We start from the raw sequence: 22,596 nt of genomic DNA on the forward strand, positions 1-22,596 counted from the left end.
GTTAGAATTAATGATGACAAGGCTGGGATGTTGGCCAATTAGCAGGGAGGCAGTAATTTATGCAGATTGTTCCACATGGCCGGACCATTGGGAGGCTGTGGAGGTTAGATGGGTCGTACCCGTTCGTCGGCCCATAAACCTGCTCAGCCGCTGACAAGGCATCAGTCACCCTCCGCCCTCAGAGCCAAGGGAATGAAAGCATGACGCTGTTCCACTCAAGTGTGCTTCCAACAGAAACAACTGGCTGCCTAATGTTAGCTACTACAGTCACTCATAAACTAACTTTAACATCTGAACAACATCAGTGTTGTATTGTAGTAACCTAAATAAGAAACCTGCAACTCCAATGCTTTAAAAGAACAAAAAAACTAAACTAATTTAGCTGCTTGATGAATAATTCTACAACATTATATGTATCTTGGTACAGTAGCAATACTGAGGATTATCAGCTCATTAAAAATAAATTAAAATAGCTTTAATTGTTTTTTATTCAGGGTCAGGTTTCATTTTTTCACTGTTTGATGATCTCTGATCTTGATTAATACAGAGAGACTCAACCAAACAGGAAACATTGTTGTGGAAGAGCAAAACAATGAGCTGAGGTGCAAAAATGTTCCATAAATATGCACATTACATTGATATTAATATGCAGCTTTTTTTTTTGTCAGGAAGATTATGATAATGTTAACCCCTTAAAACCCACCTGCCTGTGGATTGCAGTGCTTCAAATGCATGGCCAGTGGATTTTACGGGGTTAATCAAAAAAAAAAGTAAGTAAGTAAAATTCTATATTTTATTCTTTTATCTAGTTATGGATTAAATATATTTGGATCAGAGCAAGAGGTTTGGTAATGTCTCATCAAGCTTAAGGAACTTGTAATGAGCATTTGTCATCAGCAAATCATCAATGAAAATAAAATGGCCTTCAGAAACCTTTGTCTGATTCTTTATAATGTATTGATGTAGTTTGTAGTGGAACTCCCACAACTATAACTGGATTGATTATGAATTAATAATAATTAAGAAATGTCGGGGGAAAGAAATGAATTATTCCCTCCACAGCTCTGATCGTATAGTTGTATGATCTGTTTGGCAGCTTTTGCTGGTTATTGCATATTTCCTAACGAATGCTCAACTCCTACAGTGAAGATTTGTTTTTATTAGAATTTGAAAATCTTATCAAACAATATAAACAGTTTCTAAACCACTACAATCAATAGAAGTTTCTCGCTGCCTCAGGCTACGCACTTGATTTTTTTTCTGATCGAAAATTCTCCACTTTTGGCCGTCAGTACGGTGGAACAAACCGCACCATGAATTATTTATGGTCCTCCACAGTGTTCAGCACTCACATCTAATATGTAACTACAAAAAAGAAAAAGGGGTGAAATGCATTTAGAATGCTTAATTTAAATACTGTAGGCAACAGGTAAGGTGTTATATAGACTTTCAAGGGGGTTGTGAACCTGAGCTCCTATAAACATGTTACAGTGGTGGATAGGGCAGTGTTATTTAAATTATACATGAACTAGAACTTTGTTTTTTGGGGTTTGAGTTCCAACTGAAGTTCTGTTACTAATGAGACATCCTGTGAAAGATTTGCATGTTCTTTTTCACGTCTGTTTGTTTAACCTTTTCATTTTCAGCTCAGACATCTCTGCGTCAGCTGAATGCCACATTGTTTCTCACTTTTCGAACATGGCACATTTGTTTCTAGTCACTTTTCATGACATTTGTAGACAGGAGGGCGGGGTGTAACACGAGTTGAAACGAGGCGATCAGTCAGTGGTAACTAACCTTTTCACCGTTGAGGCAGACTCTAGTGAGACAAATACCTTGAGGCGGTGGCTGTAGATGCTCGAAAATGTTAATGTCATCGTTTAGAAAGAAAAAAGAAGAAGTATCAAGAAGTGACTCACTGATTAGCAGAGTTTCAAGGAGCTGGATGGAAATGAAGTGATTGCTAACAAATTTGAATTTTGTTTATTTACCAGAGATGAAGGTAAAGCTTCAGCAAAACTGGCCCATATTTCTGATGCAGCATTGCTATGTCTGTGTGACATGGTGGACTACTGTATTTGCATATGTGTGAAACAAGAAGAAAAAAATCAACCTAAATAATTTCTTGACTGTTACTCACATGAGACCTAAAGAAGAGTAATGAATAATTTTGTTTGCATTTAGGCGGCGGGTTTCCTTTAAACAACCCAGGATTCACAGCCTGTAGGGAAAGTGTGTGGTCGTGATGCTCAGACCGGCCCCAGCCGCACCGAATCTCATGCTACAAGTTGCCGTTATTTTCTTTTTTACTGTTACACTCTATTTGAAGATAAAAAAGCCTATTGCATTTGAAGACAGATGTTTCTGGGTCATTATACATCAAAATATGGATTATCTGTCATCCTGCATTTGATGATAGTTTGATTCAGTATTTGCATGCTTTATGTCACTCATCATCCAGAGGAAGGAGGGAAAAAAAGTGTTTGAAAATATTAATTCAGCCTTCGTCATGCTGACAAATCCAGACAGGAATGGATCTAGTGCAAAGCTTTAAAAACATGCCCATGCCCATTTTATGTGAGTGCTGTCAGACCCCCCCCCAAAAAAAACATCACAACATTGGTTGTTCTCACTGCTGGTACTCACAAAGAAATAAATAGGGTAGAGTTGCATTCATGAGAATGAAAAAAAAAAAAAAACATGAAAAAACTTCACAAGGGAGGGAAACACAGGAGTTTTGTTACCTGTCCTGGGGCACAAAACAAACTCTTTTTGTGAACACAAACACACACACATACCAAAGGCAAAAACCAGATGTGTGCACATATATGCACACACTCACTCTGTCATAAACACACACATGTTTTTTTTTTTTTGTGGCAGCCTGCATCACCCAAGGCAGCTGGGAATGAGTTTCATTCTGTGTGTCCAGCAGCAGTTTTTCCATTAGAGCTGATGTAATGTCCACACTATAATGGAGCTGAAGAAAGGCTGCATTAAGACACAGTGGTTTATGTACACAGGCCAGACAGGGGCGAAATGTTTCCTCCACCCTATAATGGGGTGTCTCACTTTTTTTTCTCCCTTCCTTCCTCCTCTGTATGTGTTTCTTTTGTTGCCTCTGTTCATATTTTTTATTTGCTGATTTTTCCGTCCCTCTCTTGTGTGTAGATTTTCATTGGAGAGGTGTCCATGTATGTGATGAAGTCGACGAGGGAAGCTCTCCTGGCCCAGGAGAAAACCATTGTGACAGGAGACTGTTGTTACCTCAACCCTCTTATCCGGCGCATCATACGCTTCATAGGTAGGAAGGTTTTCACCTCAGAGTCCCCAAACTACCCCGAGACTGTTCATCTTTATCCGGACAACTCTGAAACATTGCATTAACCACATATACATGTATCTTTTGACAAGCAACTCTCCTCATTTGCACTATGATCGCATATATTTATAATGTCTAGGTTGTGTGACCTATGTGTTCCTGGATAAGTTGCTTCTGTTGCAGCAGTGTTAAAATCATCCATCATCACCCTGGCCCGTGTGCTGATCTCCCTCAGTGTGTGTGTGTGTGTCTGCTCCTCTCTCTCACTCTGTTTACACTCAGATTTATTTACTTATTAATCAAAGGTGTCAGTGCTGTTCTGGATCGTTTAAGTCCACTTTAACCCCTGTGTACTGTAATTGCTTGAAGTGGAAATACTGGAAAGGCTTATTAGACTACTTAAAAAAAACACTGATAAACTAAAGCCGAACAAACTTTAACTGAGACTACAGACTGATTGACTGTCCCTGACCTCCCTGTCTGTCTGTCTGTCTGTGGCCACCTCTGTTCTCTCTGTGCCATTTGCCTAATGACACTGTTATAAAAAAGAACAAGTTTTCTTTTTGCATTTGTTACAACCACAGAAGTACGTTCAGTGCCTATTAGTTAGGTTTACAATAATATACTCAGTGGGACGTCCCTCAGGAAGTGGGTTCCTATCTCCAAAAACAGCTGTAGTAAAATACAAGTAAGTTAAGTTTTACAGTTGAATTTTGTTGGATACACTGATATTTATAGAATTTTTATGTAATTTATATAATATTTTATATAATTCAAAGAGAAAAATATTAATTGAATTAAGTTTGGAAGTGCAGGGTTAGGACGTGGAGTTGCAATATTTCATTTCATAGAGAACATGGTGAATCCCTGACCATAGGAGAAACTAAATCTGCCACTTGATCTCCTCATACCTCATGTCATCTGCAGGCTTTGCTCAATGACCCCTCATGTTCAGCCTGTTACTTACATGAAGATTGTGACTGATCTGATGGAAGGTGCAAATATATATATATATATATATATATATATATATATTTTTTTTTTTTTGCATTTTTGCCTTTATTTGATAGCACACAGTATAGATAGACAGGAAAGGGGGAGACAGAGAGAGGGGGAATGTGCAAATATTTTTTGATCCTGTAAAGCCTCCACAGTGTTTGCCTCGTGCATCACCTCAGTGCAGCTGCACTGGAGCAAAACCAAGTAAATTGATGGATCATTTCACTGATTCAGATCATTTCACTCAGCTCAGTCCAAAGACTCACACTCACCAGCTGTGTAGTTTGTTTTATTTTGTAGCAAAGAGATCACATCATTATTCAAATAGGCACCTCGGCGGTCACATCGCCATCACGTCAAGGTGTTGATTTTGACTTTCTGCAGCTCGGTTTCGGATTATATTGGGTTTGGGATTCAGTCTTCTGCTGTTTATTTTAGCACAACACTCTTTAAGCAAGCGGGTTAATAGCTCAGGCACCCGTGCATCTGCAACATCAGACTCGTTTGTGTGACTTTCACAGTCTTTCAGTAAGCTTTTAATCAGGAAGCAGCATGCTGTAGTGTATAGCATGGCTGAGCTGACAGTTGTATGTGAGTGCTGTCAGTCACCTGTGAGGGGAGCTCCAATGCAAAAAAGCCACTGATTCCAACAGTAGCTCTGTTGATTCAGAGCTTTAGGATTTGGTGTTGAAGATTAGTTTGTTCACATTCCAAACACTTCTGGCGTAATCCTTATTAAAAAAAAGGAGAAGATAGGGAGTGAGCAGTTTAGAACCAACACGGTCATCAAGCAAACACAGTACCAGTGACCTCTGAATAACATGCTAGTCAATGGGATCAGCCGTCTCCCTGTTGTCAGACACAGGTGGATGCACAGCGGTGACGGATGAGGTGACAGGGATGAAAAATGAGAAATAAAGTGGGTCATCGGTTGGCAGCAGCAGACCATCACAGACGCGTTTGCACTTTTATTCTCTCACACGTCAGTATAGCTGCTGCCTGCCCAGCCCCAATCAGTCCGTCTTACAGGTGCCCATGCATGTAAACCACAGTTTACACCTGACACACTTAACAGCTTTGATCTTAAAGTTCATTACTTGAGAAAAAGGTGCAGCATATACTGGCTGTGTCACATTTGATGCACGTATCACACACCTGACGTGCCAGGCAGACAGAAAGAGTTGAAGGTATGGGATCTGGGGATCTGATCTTGTGGAGCAAATGTGATACATTTGCTGCTTTTCTGAGGCACTGATGCTCATTGACACTAGGAAATAGGACGGTGGTGTATCCTGACGTGGTGATGGGCTCCAGATCCTGCCGCTGTGTGAAAATCCATTTTCTCAGTCAGGTTCTTATGATGATAGATTTGGTCGTATAGAGCGCAAGAACACAAAATGTTCTGCCAAAGGCGGCGAGAACTAAGCATCATTTGAATCGCTATGTCATGACAGTTGTGCAGTTGTTTGCTTGTTCTTATATGGCAGGCTACGTTCAATCAAACCTGATGAAACCACACAGCCCTGACTAAGCACAGTTTTCGAATGTTAAACGCCCAAACTTAAACTTTGATCATCCTCACAGAGTCATGGATAGAAAATTTGAGTCAAATAAATTTGAATCAATGTCATTATAGTATTCAGCAGGCATTCTTTTAATGATGTTTACCACATCGAGCATGGTCTGACAGCAGCTGCAAACACCACAGTCCTCATGTGTAAATAAAATCACTTCACACCACCAGTCACGCACATGATAGGCTGTTGTGTATTTCTCTTGGGCCTACACTTGACATGTGTGGCTTAATTGGCACTGGTTGTATCCACGGACTGTAAATAAAGATGGATGTAGGTCACCCACAGGTCTCTGAAGGGCGGTTTTGGAGCTCACAGTGAGCTGCTCACTGTTGTCTTCTTGGCAGTGCCTGACTCCGCCCCCAACTCCCAGGTTATCCAAAAATGGGAAAGGGAGGGAGAGAGCAGAGACATGAATGTGAATGCTGGTTTTTGGCAAAAACCCTCTATTATACAGAACTTAAACTATAATAGAATTTAAATGGGCAAGTTGTATCACAATTCACACCACATGCAGTGGTCGTGAAGGAGGAAATTTGAGCTGTAAAGACCAATACCATAAACATTTGGGCATTTTAACATGGAAGACAAAGAGGGTGGATTTGTTTTGGACCAAGCTACAAGTGGTCATTCCAACAACTGCTTTTGTTTTTTTCCACACTTCCATGTTGGATCCATTTTCAGCCCCGAACCATCCTGGTTGGACTGGTCTGACTGGCTGACCACACTAGATGTTTTTGTTTAAAGCAGGTAAACTCGCTGGTTGTGGCTTTTTAATCACATAATAGATTTTTTTTTTAAAGAATCTTTAAACTTGTTGGGTTATCTACTGTATAGGTTCTGCATAGACAGATTTTCATTCATACAACAAAGCTACACTCCAGCACAGTTACAGGTATGTTTTTTTTTTTTTTTCCACACCTGGGTCACTTTTCTTTATGCGGTAACAAGACCTCCAGGTAGATTCTTTGAAGTGCAATTACTTTACGGCCACAAAGCTTGAATATAATTGGGCAAACTGACAGACCCCCTTTGATTGTTCCAGTAAAGGTGGTCGCTTTCTGGCATAATCGGAATTGTATTGTTCATTTTTAAGTAACCCCTGCAGTTTATGGAACACTCATCAGAAATTCATTAGGCAATTCAGATGATTTATATTTCCGTCTGTTCCCGAACAATCTCTCAAATTTGTAGGATCACCGAGGCTTTTCGTTTCCCGCTCTATGGCTCCCCTCCCAGCTCACCCTAATTCCCCCCTCTCTTCTCTATTTCCCGCATTGCCCTTCACACAATCATGTCCCTGTGCCCCTCACAGGCACCCAGAACCCTCTCATCCCCCCTATGCCCCGGCCCTCTGCACCCACCCCTCTTTTGGATGAGAATACAAAGCAGAGTAATTTCATGGCTAAGCAGGCCAGATAATCAACAGTCATATTTCACAGCAAAAGGAATGCAGACGCAGACACTGGTCAGGGTTGGTGCACTCAAAGTGTCAGTGCAATCATTCATATTAGATGCTGTTTTTCCTGTGTTTATGTTTCTTTCCCTGCCTGTTGTCCGCTCGTCCCCCCCCCCCCCCCCCCCCCCTTTCTTTCCAGTTTAACTCCAATATTTCAGTTTGAGTCATACATGCTGCAAAACAGACAAAATCCAAACAACAAAAACCTGTTTTATGATGGAAAACATGCAGTAAAGTTATCTGTAATAGTACAGAATCAATACTGTACAACTCAGCTCCTACGTTTGACCATACAAGAGATATCTGTAGTGACTTTAATACTCACTTACCCGTAAAAATATTTAAGTGATGTATGAAATATTAACATTACATTCTGGGCATAACTCAGTCTAATGGCAGTAGGGAGCTTATGTGCAAGCACTGGGAGCCAGACATTCACAGGCCAATTTAACCCAAGATAGAAGGTGGTTCATCATGATGTAAGGTGGATATGTGAGTGGGTGAGGCCTTTAAGACTTTGTGTTTATGTGTTAATTACTGTAGGGGTCTTGCAACACACAGGCATTGGTGTTGAATAACGTGTTAATATCCCAGCTGAGATAATATTACAGACTGGCTCCACATCCCTACACTTGTATTTGAAGATACAATTTGACCAATAGCATCATATAGGCCTATATATATTCATATATATATTTATTCTAGATCATGATAATGTTACTATCAAGATATGGCAGAGCTTTTGTTAATTTTTCTTTACAGTTTAAAAAAAAACAACTTTCATGCTAGTTCTCAGAGTGCTGTGTCTGTCTCTGTTTGCTACAGGTGTGTTTGCATTCGGTCTGTTTGCCACAGACATCTTCGTCAACGCGGGCCAGGTGGTGACGGGCGGTCTCTCACCCTACTTCCTGTCTGTCTGCAAGCCCAACTACACTGGCACAGAGTGTCGCTTTAATCATCAGTTTATCGTCAACGGCAACATCTGCACCGGGAACCCTGTCGTGGTGGAGAACGCCCGCCGGTCGTTCCCATCCAAGGACGCCTCGCTGAGTGTTTACTCGGCTGTTTACCTGACGGTGAGAACAACAGACTTGCACTATCATGAAGTTTGTTTTAAAAATCATTCAACTTGTAGATGTAGTTTAACAAGTGTTATTACTATTTAATTGGAAGGATCAGGATGTGGTCACCTGACCTGTCTTCTCTAGAAAAGTTAACTCTTTCTCATGGTGCTTTCTTTGTAAGCCATCTGCACATTTTACTACTGCTAAATAGCCAGTGTTAGCATTACCAGCTCTTGACTCACCAGTTTTGAGACAAAGAGCTTCAGTTGTGATTATGCTTACAAATCAAAAGGGTTTTACATCCTCTGAGCAGTGCTACTTTTTCTGGGGCGATAGGACGGACAGTGACTCGGTATCGGAAAGTGACAAACTAAACAAGAGTTATTGATCTTGTTTTTTTTTGTTTTTTTTACAGAACCTACTTCCTCTAAACTTCTTTTTTCTAGACCTGACGTTTAATCCTTAGGTGGCTATGTAGCAATAGTGAAAGATAAGAATAACCCCTTAAAAATTTGCTTTCCCTTGTAGACTTTAGAACAGCTCATTACTCATTGGCCTATATACTGTATTGTTTCGACATACACTGATTAGTCACAACATAAAAATAGGTGACAGGAATTAACCTTGTGACTCATCTGTGTACCGGTACCTTTTAAAAGCCATTGACTGGTGGAAAATAATTGAAACTACAAATTAATTTTTAAAAATCCAATTAAAAACTATTCCAAATGAACTCTTCAAGCAGTCCGTGGATATGCACCAGTCAGCCACAGCGACTTTACTGTTGTTGCTAATGCTGACTGGTGTACAGTATATAGTTCACCGTCCATGTTATCAGAAGAGATCAAGAGCAATTTCACTGATTTGAAACATCAAAGTCCGTGTCCAATCTGGGGAGCACTGCTAGAAAAAGTTGTGAAAAGCTTTTTGTGGTTTCGGTAGGAGTTGCGCAACATCTGATACACTGTGTGAAAAATTTGCCACTTGAGTCAGCGTCGGTTGGATGTGAAGACTACAAATTTGACAAGGAGCACAATCTGGGGGCTGTGGAGTCAGCAAGAAGTGAGCTTACCGGACCTCTGTAGCCTCCTCCTCGTCTCTGAGACTCGTAGCTGGAGGCTACATTAGCTGCTATTTGTATAACACAGCCAAGCCCAAATGTCAATGGTCAAGTTGCATTGTAAGTAATGTTGGTGCCAGATTTTGACAAGGAATATAAAACACATCATCTCTATCTCTGCTGCATCTATTTTAATATCCTTTCTTTGTACTCTGTGAGTCCAACAATGTTACAAGAATGCAAAGCTGAATATATTTAAATTTCAGGAACTCTTCTCTGTGTTGCTGCAAACTTGTATTATTTTGAAAATGCCATACATGAAACTGTATAAAGGAAGATATTCAAGACTACAGTATCAGTTCTTCTGAACTGCTGAGATCTATTTAGCTTCTGCACCAAAAGACACAACCTAAATCGTGTGTTGTTTAGATGCTTCTTTGCTGCAAATCTCAGTTTGTGTTATTGGTGAATGAAGTTTACAACAACAATAGCTGCAGTATAATTTAATAATAATATTTTTTTATCGATACCCAAAGCGCGTTACAGAAAGCATAATTCGTTTATACACATTCACACCAGTGGTGTATGCTACGTCTATAGCCACAGCTGCATTCACATAAGGCAAGATGGGTAAGGTGTCTTTCCAGAGAGAGCGGGATTCAAACCCAACCCTCTAATTAATTATTTACCTCCTGAGCACTGCTCATTTGAACAAAGACTTTCCTGGTATACTCACCTCTGGGTTTTCATTCTCCCTTTGTGACGTACTGTAGGTACTTACTGAGCTTACTGAACCGACAATTATTTCCTTTGTTGTTGTTGTAGATTTATTTCTGTTTGTTTAAATCAGTGCCCCCACAATAGAATGTGGACCAAAACAAATGCTGCAATTCCTCCACCAGATTTCTGGATAGATTTTCTTCAACACAGCCGAAGCACGTTAATTAAAAATCACTATCGAATGTACTTGTGGCACCAGAGTTACTCATTTGGGACTGAATGGTATTTATTTTACATCTTGGTGGAAACAAATAATAGAATGTTTAAAAAAAAATCATGCCCAAACAATCACAAGAATAGATCCTTTTAGCCTGGGCTGATTAAAATTATACACTAGATCTGCAGTTTGACAAAGGAGCTGAATTAAACGGATTATTTGCTCTAAAGAGGTGCAACATAACACCTTTGGTTCTTCGGTGGAGGAACTGGCAAGGGAGGGAGGGGATTCATATTTCCTGAGATTTTTTTGTGGAAGAATGCAGTTCATTCAGAAGGTGCATTTTCACCTTTAGTCATGCTGCAACTTTATGGTAAAATAGAAAAAAACACCTTTACCCAACCCGTTTATTCAAAAATATATAACGATGAAGTGAAAACAGAATTTAAGAAATTTAGCAGATGTTTAAAAGAAAAATATGATAAAGTAGTATTCCCACTGCTGTGACACTTGGTAAGGGGTTCAGGCAAATTAAGAAAACTGTCAAAGGCCCTTTGAAGGACTTTCTAAAGAGCTGCTATTTGACGTCGGCCTGTTGTAGAGGCTCGGAAAAGAGAGGGACAGAAGTGCAGATTTTAATGAAAGGGATACAAGGACAGATACAGTATCTGATGAAAAGATCATTTGATATGTACAGCTCCTCAGGTAGCATGAGAGTAGGTAAAAGTTCAAAAAGTAAGAACATACACTATATAGGATGAGTGATTTTAAATGCTGAGATCTTTCACTCCCAGTAAGAGATTCCTTTATTAGATTCATCTTTTATTCTCTATGGAAAAAAACTCTTTGTTTTGGAAAGTTATTTCACTCTCATGATGTAAGTTTTTGACATCTTTCCTGAACTGTTTTGCGGTGCAATGCAGGCTTTGTGCTGTCATGAAATGGTAAAATATTTGACTCAATTTCTGTGGGAACGCCTCCAGTTGCTCTGCATGAGTCTTGCTTCTGTTCTTGTCTAGTTAAAGAGAGGAACTGGGGCTACTGCTCATCCTTTGGGGCACAGAAACAAGACCTTATGTCTTGTATTTTCACATCTCTGGTTTGATCTTATCCCTCTACTCTCCTCTTTTCCAGATGTACATCACCAGCACCATCAAGACCAAGTCCAGCCGCCTGGCCAAGCCTGTGCTCTGTTTGGGCACGCTCTGTTCAGCCTTTCTCACCGGCCTCAATCGAGTCTCGGAGTACCGAAACCACTGTTCTGATGTAGTGGCTGGATTTATACTGGGATCAGCCGTCGCTCTGTTTCTGGTGAGAACAATGCACAGATGAAAGGTTTGGGTTGAAGTACAGAAATGAGAATAAAGGAGGGAGTGGTGAGAAAAAGGAGGATGATTATCCTGAGGTGGATTCTGGTCCCGAGTTATTTTCTAATTATAATAATAATTTTCAGCTTAATTTTGGAACTGACCCAAACCAGTAATTAAATGATTAATTCAGGGTGCAGCTTTAATGCGGGTTGGGTGCCATTTTGTAGCCAGACTTGATGCTTATTTATGCCCGAAAGTTCCCATGCGCAGCAGATTTTTTTATTATTATGTACAGATGGGTGAGAAATTAAAGGAACAACCAACATAAAGTGTCTTAGTAAGGTGTTGGGGCACTGCACACTGCCAGAACAGCCTCAGTGCAGCTTGGCATTGATTCTATGAGTCTCTAAACTCTAATAGAGGGAAGAACAACATTCTTCCAAAATATATTTTCTCGCTGTCTAAAATCTCCCATAGGTTTCAGACTGGATTGCAGTGTGGTGGCTGTATAGGCTGTAGCATCACTTTCCTACTCAGTGACCTCTCTTTCCCCCTGGATTTGGGGCATTGTCATCTTGTTTTTCGACTCATTTTCAGATGTTCTCTTTAATTTGTCATCCATCTATAAATGTTTAATGTAAACTGGAGAGGCTACAGTATGTGGTGCATTTAAACAGGTTTCACTCAGTATTTCAGTCAGGAATAATGAGTTCCCAAACACTGTTTTGGTAAAGAAGTTAGACGGAGCAGTTCATGGAGAGGTGATGGGCGAGAGGATGCAAAACTGGGTTTTATAATGGGCTCGGAGGAGGTTCAGATGCAGGTGAATTTGGATAGAGGGATAGAGGGAAGTTGAGGACACACTTGCTGATTGTGAGGGACTGAATAGAAGAGAAGAAAGGAGAGAAAATACTGAGGTGGCACCTGGATTTTTACTGAGATCAGCAGTCGTCCTGTTTTTGAAAGAGCTCGGTGAGGAAGAAGTGGAAGAACCACAAAACAGAAGAAGTTTGGCAGACACATTAGTTTTAATTGGTGGTTGTGTTTAATTCAGAGAAGATGGGGAACCAGTGATCTGATTCTTTCTGGTTCTGTAATCAAAAGCTAAGGAATCATGTTTGTCTTCTTATGATAAAAAATAATAAATAGACAGAACTAGTTTTCTACATGTCCAAAACTTATTTTAAAAGCAAGATAAATCTTCTGTGATGTGTTAACAGGCAGCCACACTTCCAAAAAAATCCAAAACACTTTGTCAACATCTTATGCTAAGTGTTGAAAGGCAGAGTTGTGATTACAGCTGAAACCCTCAAGTTGTTTTCGGGTTGAGACGGAAAGACCCACTGAGGAGGCAGGAAGGTGACGGGAACCCTACCCCCACAAATCAAAAAAGATTTATTTAACAGTCTCAGAGGCTTCATTACTTGTAATTGCCAATGGGCCCTGAGCGTCAAAGCAGGAAGGAGTGTGACAGGGAAGAGAGGGAGGAGGAGACAGGGAGGGAAGAGTCTGCATAGAGGAAATGAGGACTTGATAGGGAAGCTCTCCAAGATCTGACTCTCAGTTGTCATCAAACATGGTAAACTCACTCACTAAGGTTACATAACAACAGCAAGTAAAACTACTGTAAGTAATTTAACCAGCCTCTGGTGAGAAAACCACATTTCACATTGATATTGAATACGACATGTTACGTATCATTTTAGCATTGAAATTAGTTTCTTTTCACACTTCGAAGCAGCTGGAACTTCTACTGATAATAACCACAGTACAATTCAGCTGTTAAGACCAAAATGCCACAAATTGAAAATACACCCTATCAAGCCTGACATGGTGCTTGGCCATTGAATATATCCACTGGAGACAGTGAATGCCACTAATGTTTGTGGTAATCCATTGACTATGATGTTAAATATGGTGAATGTGCAGGTCACAACTTGTCCACGAGAGCGTTTTGGAGTTGCTGGATTGTGTATTTGATGAGTTTGATGAGGGAGCGTAGCTCTGAGCAGCTGGCAGCTCTGCTCCGCCGTTCTAAAAATAGCTTGCACCGACAATCAAAGATAACGAACCAACTGCTACGACTATGTGGATTATGGCAAATGGGCCAATTTGCCAAAATGTTGAACTATCCCTTTAAGAAAAGTGTGACCTGTCCATGAATTGGCTAAATCAATGGGTTTCCTCATCTGGAGATCATGAATGTCTCAACCAAATTCCATGGCAACCCATCAAATGGTTGCTGAGAGAATTTAGTTATTTTAAGAAACAGAAGATACATTTGTATTGAAAAACCCACCTGCACATATTACATGTATGTGTGGATGCGGTAGTAAGGCAGGAAGGATGCTCGGTGAAAGCCCAGGTGGATGTTTAGAGTGTGGGGCCATAAATAACAGCAGCTGTAAGATTTACACACAGGTCTTGAGGGAAGGCGGAGGGAGCAGGGCTGCAGATGATGTGTGAGGTTTCCTCAGGGTGAGCTTAAGAAGGGTAGATTATAAAATGCAGTAGAAGATGTTCAGATATTGGTAGATTTAGGTTGTGACAGATGCTCCCAGGTTGAACTGGTGAGTAAGGTTGGTGGCAGTCATTCCTGCTCTTGTCTTTGCCAATTTATTTTGTACATCATCGGTTTATGGAAGCTAGAAGCTGCTGATCTTCAGCGAGGTCAACCTGGAGCAGCTTTTGTCCTTGGAACATGAGGAGGTGGAGCCACTGCACCCCACTCTTCAATGAAAGATATAAGCTTTCAATGATTGACCTATAAAAATTGACATGTACTGAATCAGTGATCTCCAGGGAAAGATGAAGACAAGAAAGTCAATCATCATCTCAGCAGTTTTGAACCTGCTCATTTCCACCTAATAATCAGCAAACCATGAACCGAGGAGTGCTGCCTGTCCCCTACCCGCGGGTGGACCTATGGTCCTGACTGAGCCTATCAAGGTCTTGTCATCTTAGAACCCATGCTGTTTGATAGACTGCTATCTTGAGGGAAATTAATTGGCACAAAGTTGAAAGGAGGTATAGCTTAAAACCCCTGTTCAACCAGCGCTCGTGCAGGAGGAGATGTACGAGCTCATCAAACAGCAACTGCTGTTAGTCCTACAAGAGGTTTGTCCTCTGGCTGCAGATTGTGGGATCAGTGTTAATCACTTAGATGTGGAACTCCAGGATAATGTTGGTAAAATCCTAACATAGTAGACAGAGGTGTTAGCTGGATCCGAGACAAACTCGAGGTCCAAGCCAACACCTGCTGAGACTGAAATAGACCAAATCCTGTCTGATTTTCTGCAGGTCTGGGGTTTTCCGATAATCTGAAAAATCAGAGGCAGAACATAAATGTGGTCAGCGAAGTCTGGAGCTGATTTCCCATCCCAAAATTGGATCCTGTGGCGAAGACAATGGGCCCTAGTTTCCTAGACCGAGCGAAGTCTAAGTGCAGCGCAGCTTCGCCACGCCAACGGGGTGTGGCCCAGGTCCATTTCGCAAGATTGGTGGGCCGCGCAGTCAGACTTAGACCAGCGCAGCCCCTCCCCTCGTCCCTCCCACCGGCGCAAACGGTGAAGAGGGAGGAGACAGGGCGGGAGGGAGACAGGAGGAGGAGAGAAAGGCGTGGAGTGGGTTTGACACAGCCGAGTCAGATCTTCACCAATCAAAGGAGCTCCTCTCCTCACCTTTAACTGCGCTGCGGGTGATGCGCGCTGCAAGTTTGTCATTTTATACTTGGACATGGGCGGAGGAAACAGCAACGCCAGAGGCCGAACCTCTCCCAGGAGGAAACAGCTGTTTTGGTCCGGAGGTCCGAGCTCAGAGTGACCAATAATGAGTTTACTAATATACTTAACCAGGATTGATCTGATACACTGAGAACGGCTGCCCAATGTAAGAAACAACAACTAATAAACTAATAAAGAAACTCACATTTATTCAAACCCTGTGTATAAGATGAGAGGTGTAGGCTACACTAATCACAACATGAACAAACACCATGAAATCAGCGTAAAGGATGCTCTCTCTCTCTCTCTCTCGCTCTCTCTCTCTCTCTGTCCTCCTCTCTCTCTCTCTCTCTGTCCGTCTCTTTTTTTCTCTTTTTTTTCTGTGATAGAGATGCTGAGTATACTGTAGTAGGCTATATACTGACTATCTGATACCGAGGCTGTTGTGGTGGACTAAGAGAGATAATGATTTGTGTTTTGTTTTTCATTACGGCTGCGTGATGCGGTCGCATGCGCTTATGAATTAATAAGTAAATAAATAAATAAATAAAGGGGATCATCACAAGGGCAGAGTGGTATGGCAGCGACATGCAGTCATCCACCCTCACAGTCCTGCTTTTGGGACATCCACAGCTGCTTTTCAGTGCCAGTTCGTCCCTGCTGTGTTAATTCAGGTGGAGTTTCCATTACGCGTGCCACAGCCTTTGATCTCTGCTTTGATCTAACGTCAGATGTGACAGGACAATCTATATAGATATAAATTCACGTGTTGATTCCGTTAGTTGCATTAAATAGTGGTTATTGTGGATATTTATTGCATTGAAATGTGTCTGGAACTGTGGAGATCTGCCTGTGAGGTCTTGGTGACGTGTGTGCACTGCAGGTCAGTCAGCCAAACTTCCACTGCACCTGCTGCGCTTCGCCCTGCGCTGAGATTAGACCTGGTTGGACGTGGCGAGCTTTCAGCGCAACCTCGGCGGGACATTTTCGCACAAAACTTCCACTGCACCAAGCTGAATCTGTGACGCCTCCCCCTGCTGCGCGGCCACGCCTATCTCAGCGCAGCGCGATCTGCCAATCTTCCAATCTGACTTTGCGCTAGGCTGCGCTGGTCGAAACTTGCATTAGACCGGCTGCGCTACCTTGCGCCACCTGCGCTGCGCCAGCAAACTAGGGCCCAATATGTACAGTAGTTGTTTATTTGAAAACCCCAAAACATTTTATTTTTCAATATGTTCATGGCCTTAAGCAGATGTCACTTTCCTCACCTGAGACAATAGATTGCAGCTTGACAGAGACTTTGTTTTTAGCACGGATGACGAGATGCAAAAATGGAGGGAAAGCAGTCATCCACGACCTCAGGGGATGCAATTGAGTGAAAAAAAACAAAAAAAAACAAATGGATACCATACTGAAACATGTTCAAAACAGACAAGGAGGTTACATCTTAAAAAAAGGTTCCAGGAGTCGATAAGATGTCATGGAAATCAGTGTCAGTGCAGAGCTTGTGCACAAACGCCTGCATTTTCTCACTTGCCCATGAGTCAGCCTAATCAGTTTGGAGTTTAGATTCACTGTGACAAACGTCGCTGTAAAGAAGTCATATTGTTTTGTGGAACAGTGATGCCAAGCCTCAGTGATTCATCCGTTTCTGTGGGGATAGCAATAGAGAAGCACCGTCCATGAAGCGCCACAAACAAGGAAACCTTGAGCATCCTCCTGCCGTGATCTGGCCTGCTTCATTTTCTCCTTTGCCACTGCCTGAGGGCACGGTGGCCTGGGGGTTGGGATCTCCCCAAGACTGCCTTCTTTGATTAACCAGTCTATGAAGCAGTTCAAAGATGCAGCAGTGTATCTCTTCTGTTAAAAGAACCCGACTGATGGACAAAAACTAGACTTTTTAAGAGGGCAAAATGTAATTTACAAGAATTTTTTTAACAGACATATAAATGTAGAAAACAAGGTATCAGGGCCTGCTGGGCATGACGCCATGCCACAAAGATAAAGATCCCAGAGCATCTCCTGACTGCGTTAAATGATGACTGACTTTTGTGGATACTTTTCATTGAGTCTTTATGCCCATATAAACTTTATATTACTACCACACTAGCAACAACAAAAGTTATGAAGCTGAGAATATGGCTACATCTCTCCAAAGAAAATTGGGTGCTGTTAACTCTCTATAATTGGAGTTTAAGATCTCATTGGCACCAGGGCTGGGAGGCACTTGGATTTAAGTTTTGAGAAATCACGCTTTAATTTATACAATAGCTTGAGTCTTTTTAGACTATGACCCATCGGATAAGTAGCCAATTGTAGTACAGTAAGACATTAAACTGAACTAATTATGTTTTTATATTGTATAGATAATATAAAACCTGCTATGCATTGCAGTATTAGCATTGTTATTGGGAGCATGTCAGTATGCTGACACTAGCATTTATGCTAACCCGAAGTCGTGAGTTACTGTAGCATCAATCACAGTTAATCCTGTCATAACTGCTAGCATGACTGTAGACTACACCTTACCATAACACTTATGATACTTAGTTAAATTGGAAAACTATTTTGTCCAATGTTAAATGAAACAATTGTCATAGATTCATTAAACATGATGTGTATCAACCTAATGTGAATAGAGCCTGGGAGGCTTCATAACACCAGTCACAGTGTGACAGTGTCACGGCTGAAACTGAAGACTGAATCAGTTCCACGTCGGCCTGTGTCACTGTCAACCCGTCTCTCTATTCATGCTGAACTGTCTTCACACTTCACAGGGTATATGTGTTGTGAACAACTTCAAAGGCGTCCACAGCGCAGCAGCCAAACAGAAGACTGAAGACTACCGCGGTCTGCCTCTAATGACTTTCCCCCGCGTAGAGAGTCCTCTGGAGACCCTCAGCGCACAGGTAGCTAAAAACACTTAACCTGGAATCCCAAAATCTTTAATCTGTAGGATGTGCATTATCTTTCCCCATTAATTGGTAGAGCTCCCTCAAGGCTTTGAGATTAAAACAAAAATCCCTTCTCCTTCTCCTAATTTAGTCTCCTGGAGTTTAGTTTATACAGTAAATGACTGTTACTGTGATGTGTTGGAATGTCCCTTCTCATCTAAAGAGAGAGGTCGATGTCAGTCACATACTTGGTTCACAATGTGTTCTTTCTTTCTTTCTTTCTTTCTTTCTTTCTTTCTTTCTTTCTTTCTTTCTTTCTTTCTTTCTTTCTTTCTTTCTTTCTCTTTTTCTTTCTTTCTTTCTTTCTTTCTTTCTTTCTTTCTTTCTTTCTTTCTTTCTTTCTTTCTTTCTTTCGTTCTTTCTTTCTTTCTTTCTTTCTTTACTCACAAAGCAATGACACATGTTCAGAGGAACATAGCAGCATGACATTTTGCACTACGCCCCCGCCCTCCTTTTCTAAACAACACACACAGAACCTCACACGGAGCACTCCTGACACTGCTTGACGATAACTTCCTCTACCTCTCCTCTCCACACCTTTATTTTTTTTTTCCTTTTCATGTCTCCTTCCATTTGCTTTTGTTTCCCTTTATCTCTCTTTACCCTTCCACTTCTTTCTCTGCCCCCCCCCCCTTCCACCCACGTCCGTTTTCAGAACCACTCGGCATCGATGACGGAGGTCACATGACTAAGGGGGCAGCACCGGGTCACGTTTGCGTCTCCACAGCACTTCCAGACACAATGACGAGGACGCATGCCACGTGGCGCCGAATGCTTAACAAAAAAAAGTCTACACTCTTGATATATCTGTTTCATTCACCTGGGGGACAAAATACACCATGTTTGCGATGGTTCTCATCTAGTTGGGCTATGCTCAGTTCAACCTGCCGTGGCACGCAGACCGCATCAATGGCAAATATATCACAAGGCAAACCTAAGCACAGATTGTTTCTCCAGATATTTCAAAAACCATTTGAAACATGGGACATTTTTCTCCTCCAAGGTGTGTGCTGTTTGTAGTTAGAGGACGGTGTTTTGTACATTTTTGTATGAGCGAGTGCTGTAGCCTATCCTGATGGTGTTAAACCTGCACACTTCCTGTCAGCTGAATCACTCTGTCTTACATCACATCCTGCCAGGTGAAAAGCCTCATCGATCACCACATCTAATCCCCCCTCAGTCTGAAAAATCTGCTATGGAAAAAAATACATATTGATGTTGTTGTTCTGTGATGTTTGTCATTTGTACAGAAAAAAAGACAGAATCCTTCTTTTTATTATCTCTTTCTGTACATTAATTGACCATGTCAGGTCATATTTTGTAAAGATTTTTGTTAATCTGTATGACTATTATGATCCGTTTGGACCTGTTTGCCTGCTGTAAACCTGGATATGTTTTGGTATCAGTTTAAGTGTTTTGGGAAACGACCCCCTCTTCCCTTTGGAGGAAATGACAAGGAAGAGTCAGTGACATCCTCCGGGTCAGAAAATGGGGTTTGGGCGCTTTTCTGTGCCACGTTATCAGCTGCAATGTATTCTCACTATGAGTGTGTTTCACCCCAATTTCCTGATTCACTGTGATGTTAATAGAAATGTTTTGGACAGAGAGGTCCAGTGGGGCTAGCCTGTGCCAGATCTACCTGAAGATTTCGCTGGTACGGCTTTACAATTAAATCTAAACTGAAACCCCAAAGGAGGACGTCCTTCTAAAATATGTGGATAAAAAGAGAAAAAAAAAGAGACAGAAATGCTCTTTGGAGTGAAACTGAGTGAGTGACTGACTGACTTAAGGCCTGGCTAGCCCTTTTCATGGAAACCAGGCTAATGACTCCTGCTTCACTTTTCCTCCTTGAGGCACCCCTCCCCTTCCCCGAGCCACCAGTGGATTGTGATGCAATGTTGTGACTCCATTTCCTATTGGAAGATAACGCCCAGCATGAAGAGAGAAGTCAAGATGTTTTATAAATATTCATGATTTGAATTATACTCATTATCATTGTGATTATAATCGTCTTTTACTTTGGGAACAAAAGAAAAGTGTTTCATTCGAAATGCTGCATATATTTTTTTTTCTTGGTTTGTCCACGAATTAAATAGTCAGTAGCAACTATGCATTCTCTTGTGGTTTTCATTGTGTCAATGAAATGCTCAAATGAAAAGTGGTTGTATTGTAAACAAATGTAGCCAAAACCAAGCAGGATGATATGAAGGTAAGAACATAGAAATATCTGTAGTGTCTGTACTCTCCTATTTAAATTTCAAACTGACATGACCAAGAGGAGGAGCTGGAGAAAGGAAGCAGTCGGTCTCTGAACCATACCGTGCTTGAGGAAGTGGGAAATGTGTCTGTCCTTGTGTTTGTTTGAATATTACGAAAGAACATGAGCCTTTGAGCCTTGCAGTCAGTCATACAGTACAGTACATTCAGTCTTCACTGCTGCATACAAATCCCTCCCTTTTGGCAGCGCTTGGCCCCAACATGAGCTATGGCTCATCTACAGCTTCAAGGTGTGATTACATTGGTTACATTGGACTTTTGTACAGAAATAAAAACTGCCCAACACTCAGCTCTGGAAAAGGATGTCATGTCAGGTAGATAATAAATAAATTTTAGCTGTGGTTTGTAGTCTGGTGGTGTAACAGTGCATCAGCCTTTGTATTGTGCACACCCCCATAGTTAAACAGGAACAAAAGTGAACTCTGACCTGTGAACCCACCAGAGTCAGCTAAGGGGTGTGGGGTGCAGAACATGGCACATGTGTTTGAACGTGTTCCTGGCGCAGGCTTCAGTGGAAGTGAATGGGAGATGGAGCGGATACTTGCAAGATGGAGGTGGAATGTGATCACGTCTTTGAACATTTGCCTGATAGAGGGTGCAGTGGGCATTATGCAGCCTGGGGGGACACGCTTCTGTGAAAGCTGACTTCAGGGAGGAAAAAATATCTTTCCTTACATGTTCTTCAGATATGTAGTCATGCATTATGCTTGAACTAAAAGTAAATCTTTAGAGAGGATCATCACAGAACAATTTCACTGATAGACTTTTAATTTGAAATTTTTAAGTAAAAATCTAGATGGGGACATTCAAAGGGAAAAAACACTTTGTTTCTGGAAATGTACATTTTCAAAAACTAAAACTATATTCTGTGACGTTTTGTGAGGCAGCCCTATCCTCTCCTCTTCACACCTCACCCCTGTCCAACCGCTGCAAGCCACCCAAGGCAGGCGATTAGAATGAGCATAGATATGCTAAAAAATAGGCTCTTATTTAGGTTTTTCTGTTGATTCATCCTGTTAGGGCCGCCTTGACTTTGGTGATGTTTATGCCACCGCTAAGCAAAGCATGCACACACGGAGACACAAAGAAAGCTGACGGCTCAGCCGGTGCACTTGCTCTTTTGCTCTGTCAGGTATTCATTTCAGCTGTGACAGCCTGCGCTTACCCTGCAGACACATTGTCTAAATAGATAGCGGCTCTGTGTGTGTGTGTGTGTGTGTGTGTGTGTGTGTGTGTGTGTGTGTGTGTGTGTGACAGTATTTGACCATGCCATGTGTTTATAAAATGTCATCCTTGGCTGTTCAGAGTACAACTCCCCATCCAAATCGTTTCAAGGTAGCAGCAAAGCTGAGTGGGTTGGTTATGAATTGCTGCAGGTTTTTTTTGTCTTTTTCTTAAAACCATAATGGAATCTAAAGCCCCTAAATCCTCAGAATAAAAATAATAATTGCAGGATAGTGTCAGTTGAAATCATCAAGCCTCTGGTCCTCATTTGACTCAATTCACAGTTAATGCATTTTGAAGGAGAGACACTTTGTTCCCGGCACTTTCAAGGTTGCAGAAGTGTAACAATTAAAGAACTGAACCCTAGTGCAACTGTGCCACAATCTGCTCTCAAATAAAACACTGAAAACCATCAACAGAGGTGTCAGAAGAAGAAAGGTAATTAAATCAAGTGCAAAGAAGAGAGGTAATTTTTAATAACAGAACACATCCAAACCCAAACAGAAAAGATGCAAGAAAACAGGTCTCATCACAGAGGGACTGTTTCAGTGTGTTCAGTTGTGAATCGTTCATCATTGAATTATATAACATGTCAGAGTTCGGGGAGGTGGTCTATGATGTTTGTTGACGTTTTTTACCCATTTGCCTTTTCCTGGTTTTGTACCAATATCCCTCTGGTAAAGCTGTATTTTGT

At 41.4% G+C, this 22,596-nt stretch overlaps 1 protein-coding gene across 4 annotated transcripts in view; it reads left to right on the forward strand.

Annotated features, from left to right (window-relative positions):
• Window positions 1–20,508, forward strand: part of plppr1 (phospholipid phosphatase related 1) — a 106,891-nt gene extending 86,383 nt beyond the window's left edge. For 3 of the 4 annotated variants that reach the window (XM_085793816.1, XM_085793818.1, XM_085793815.1), the window contains 5 exons: window positions 3,172–3,304; window positions 8,180–8,430; window positions 11,550–11,726; window positions 18,225–18,356; window positions 19,057–20,508. In XM_085793816.1, the coding sequence (XP_085649942.1) occupies window positions 3,172–3,304; window positions 8,180–8,430; window positions 11,550–11,726; window positions 18,225–18,356; window positions 19,057–19,089 (726 nt within the window). In that variant the 3' untranslated portion in view covers window positions 19,090–20,508. Of the gene's footprint in view, window positions 1–3,171; window positions 3,305–8,179; window positions 8,431–11,549; window positions 11,727–18,224; window positions 18,357–18,792 lie in introns of all 4 variants that reach the window. The other variant, XM_085793819.1, reaches the window with a different exon arrangement.
• The last annotated feature ends 2,088 nt before the right edge of the window (window positions 20,509–22,596 follow it).

This window comes from Trachurus japonicus, chromosome 12 (assembly GCF_045865225.1).
Source record: "Trachurus japonicus isolate A0001 chromosome 12, Traja_1.0".
NCBI classification, from domain to species: Eukaryota; Metazoa; Chordata; class Actinopteri; order Carangiformes; family Carangidae; genus Trachurus; species Trachurus japonicus.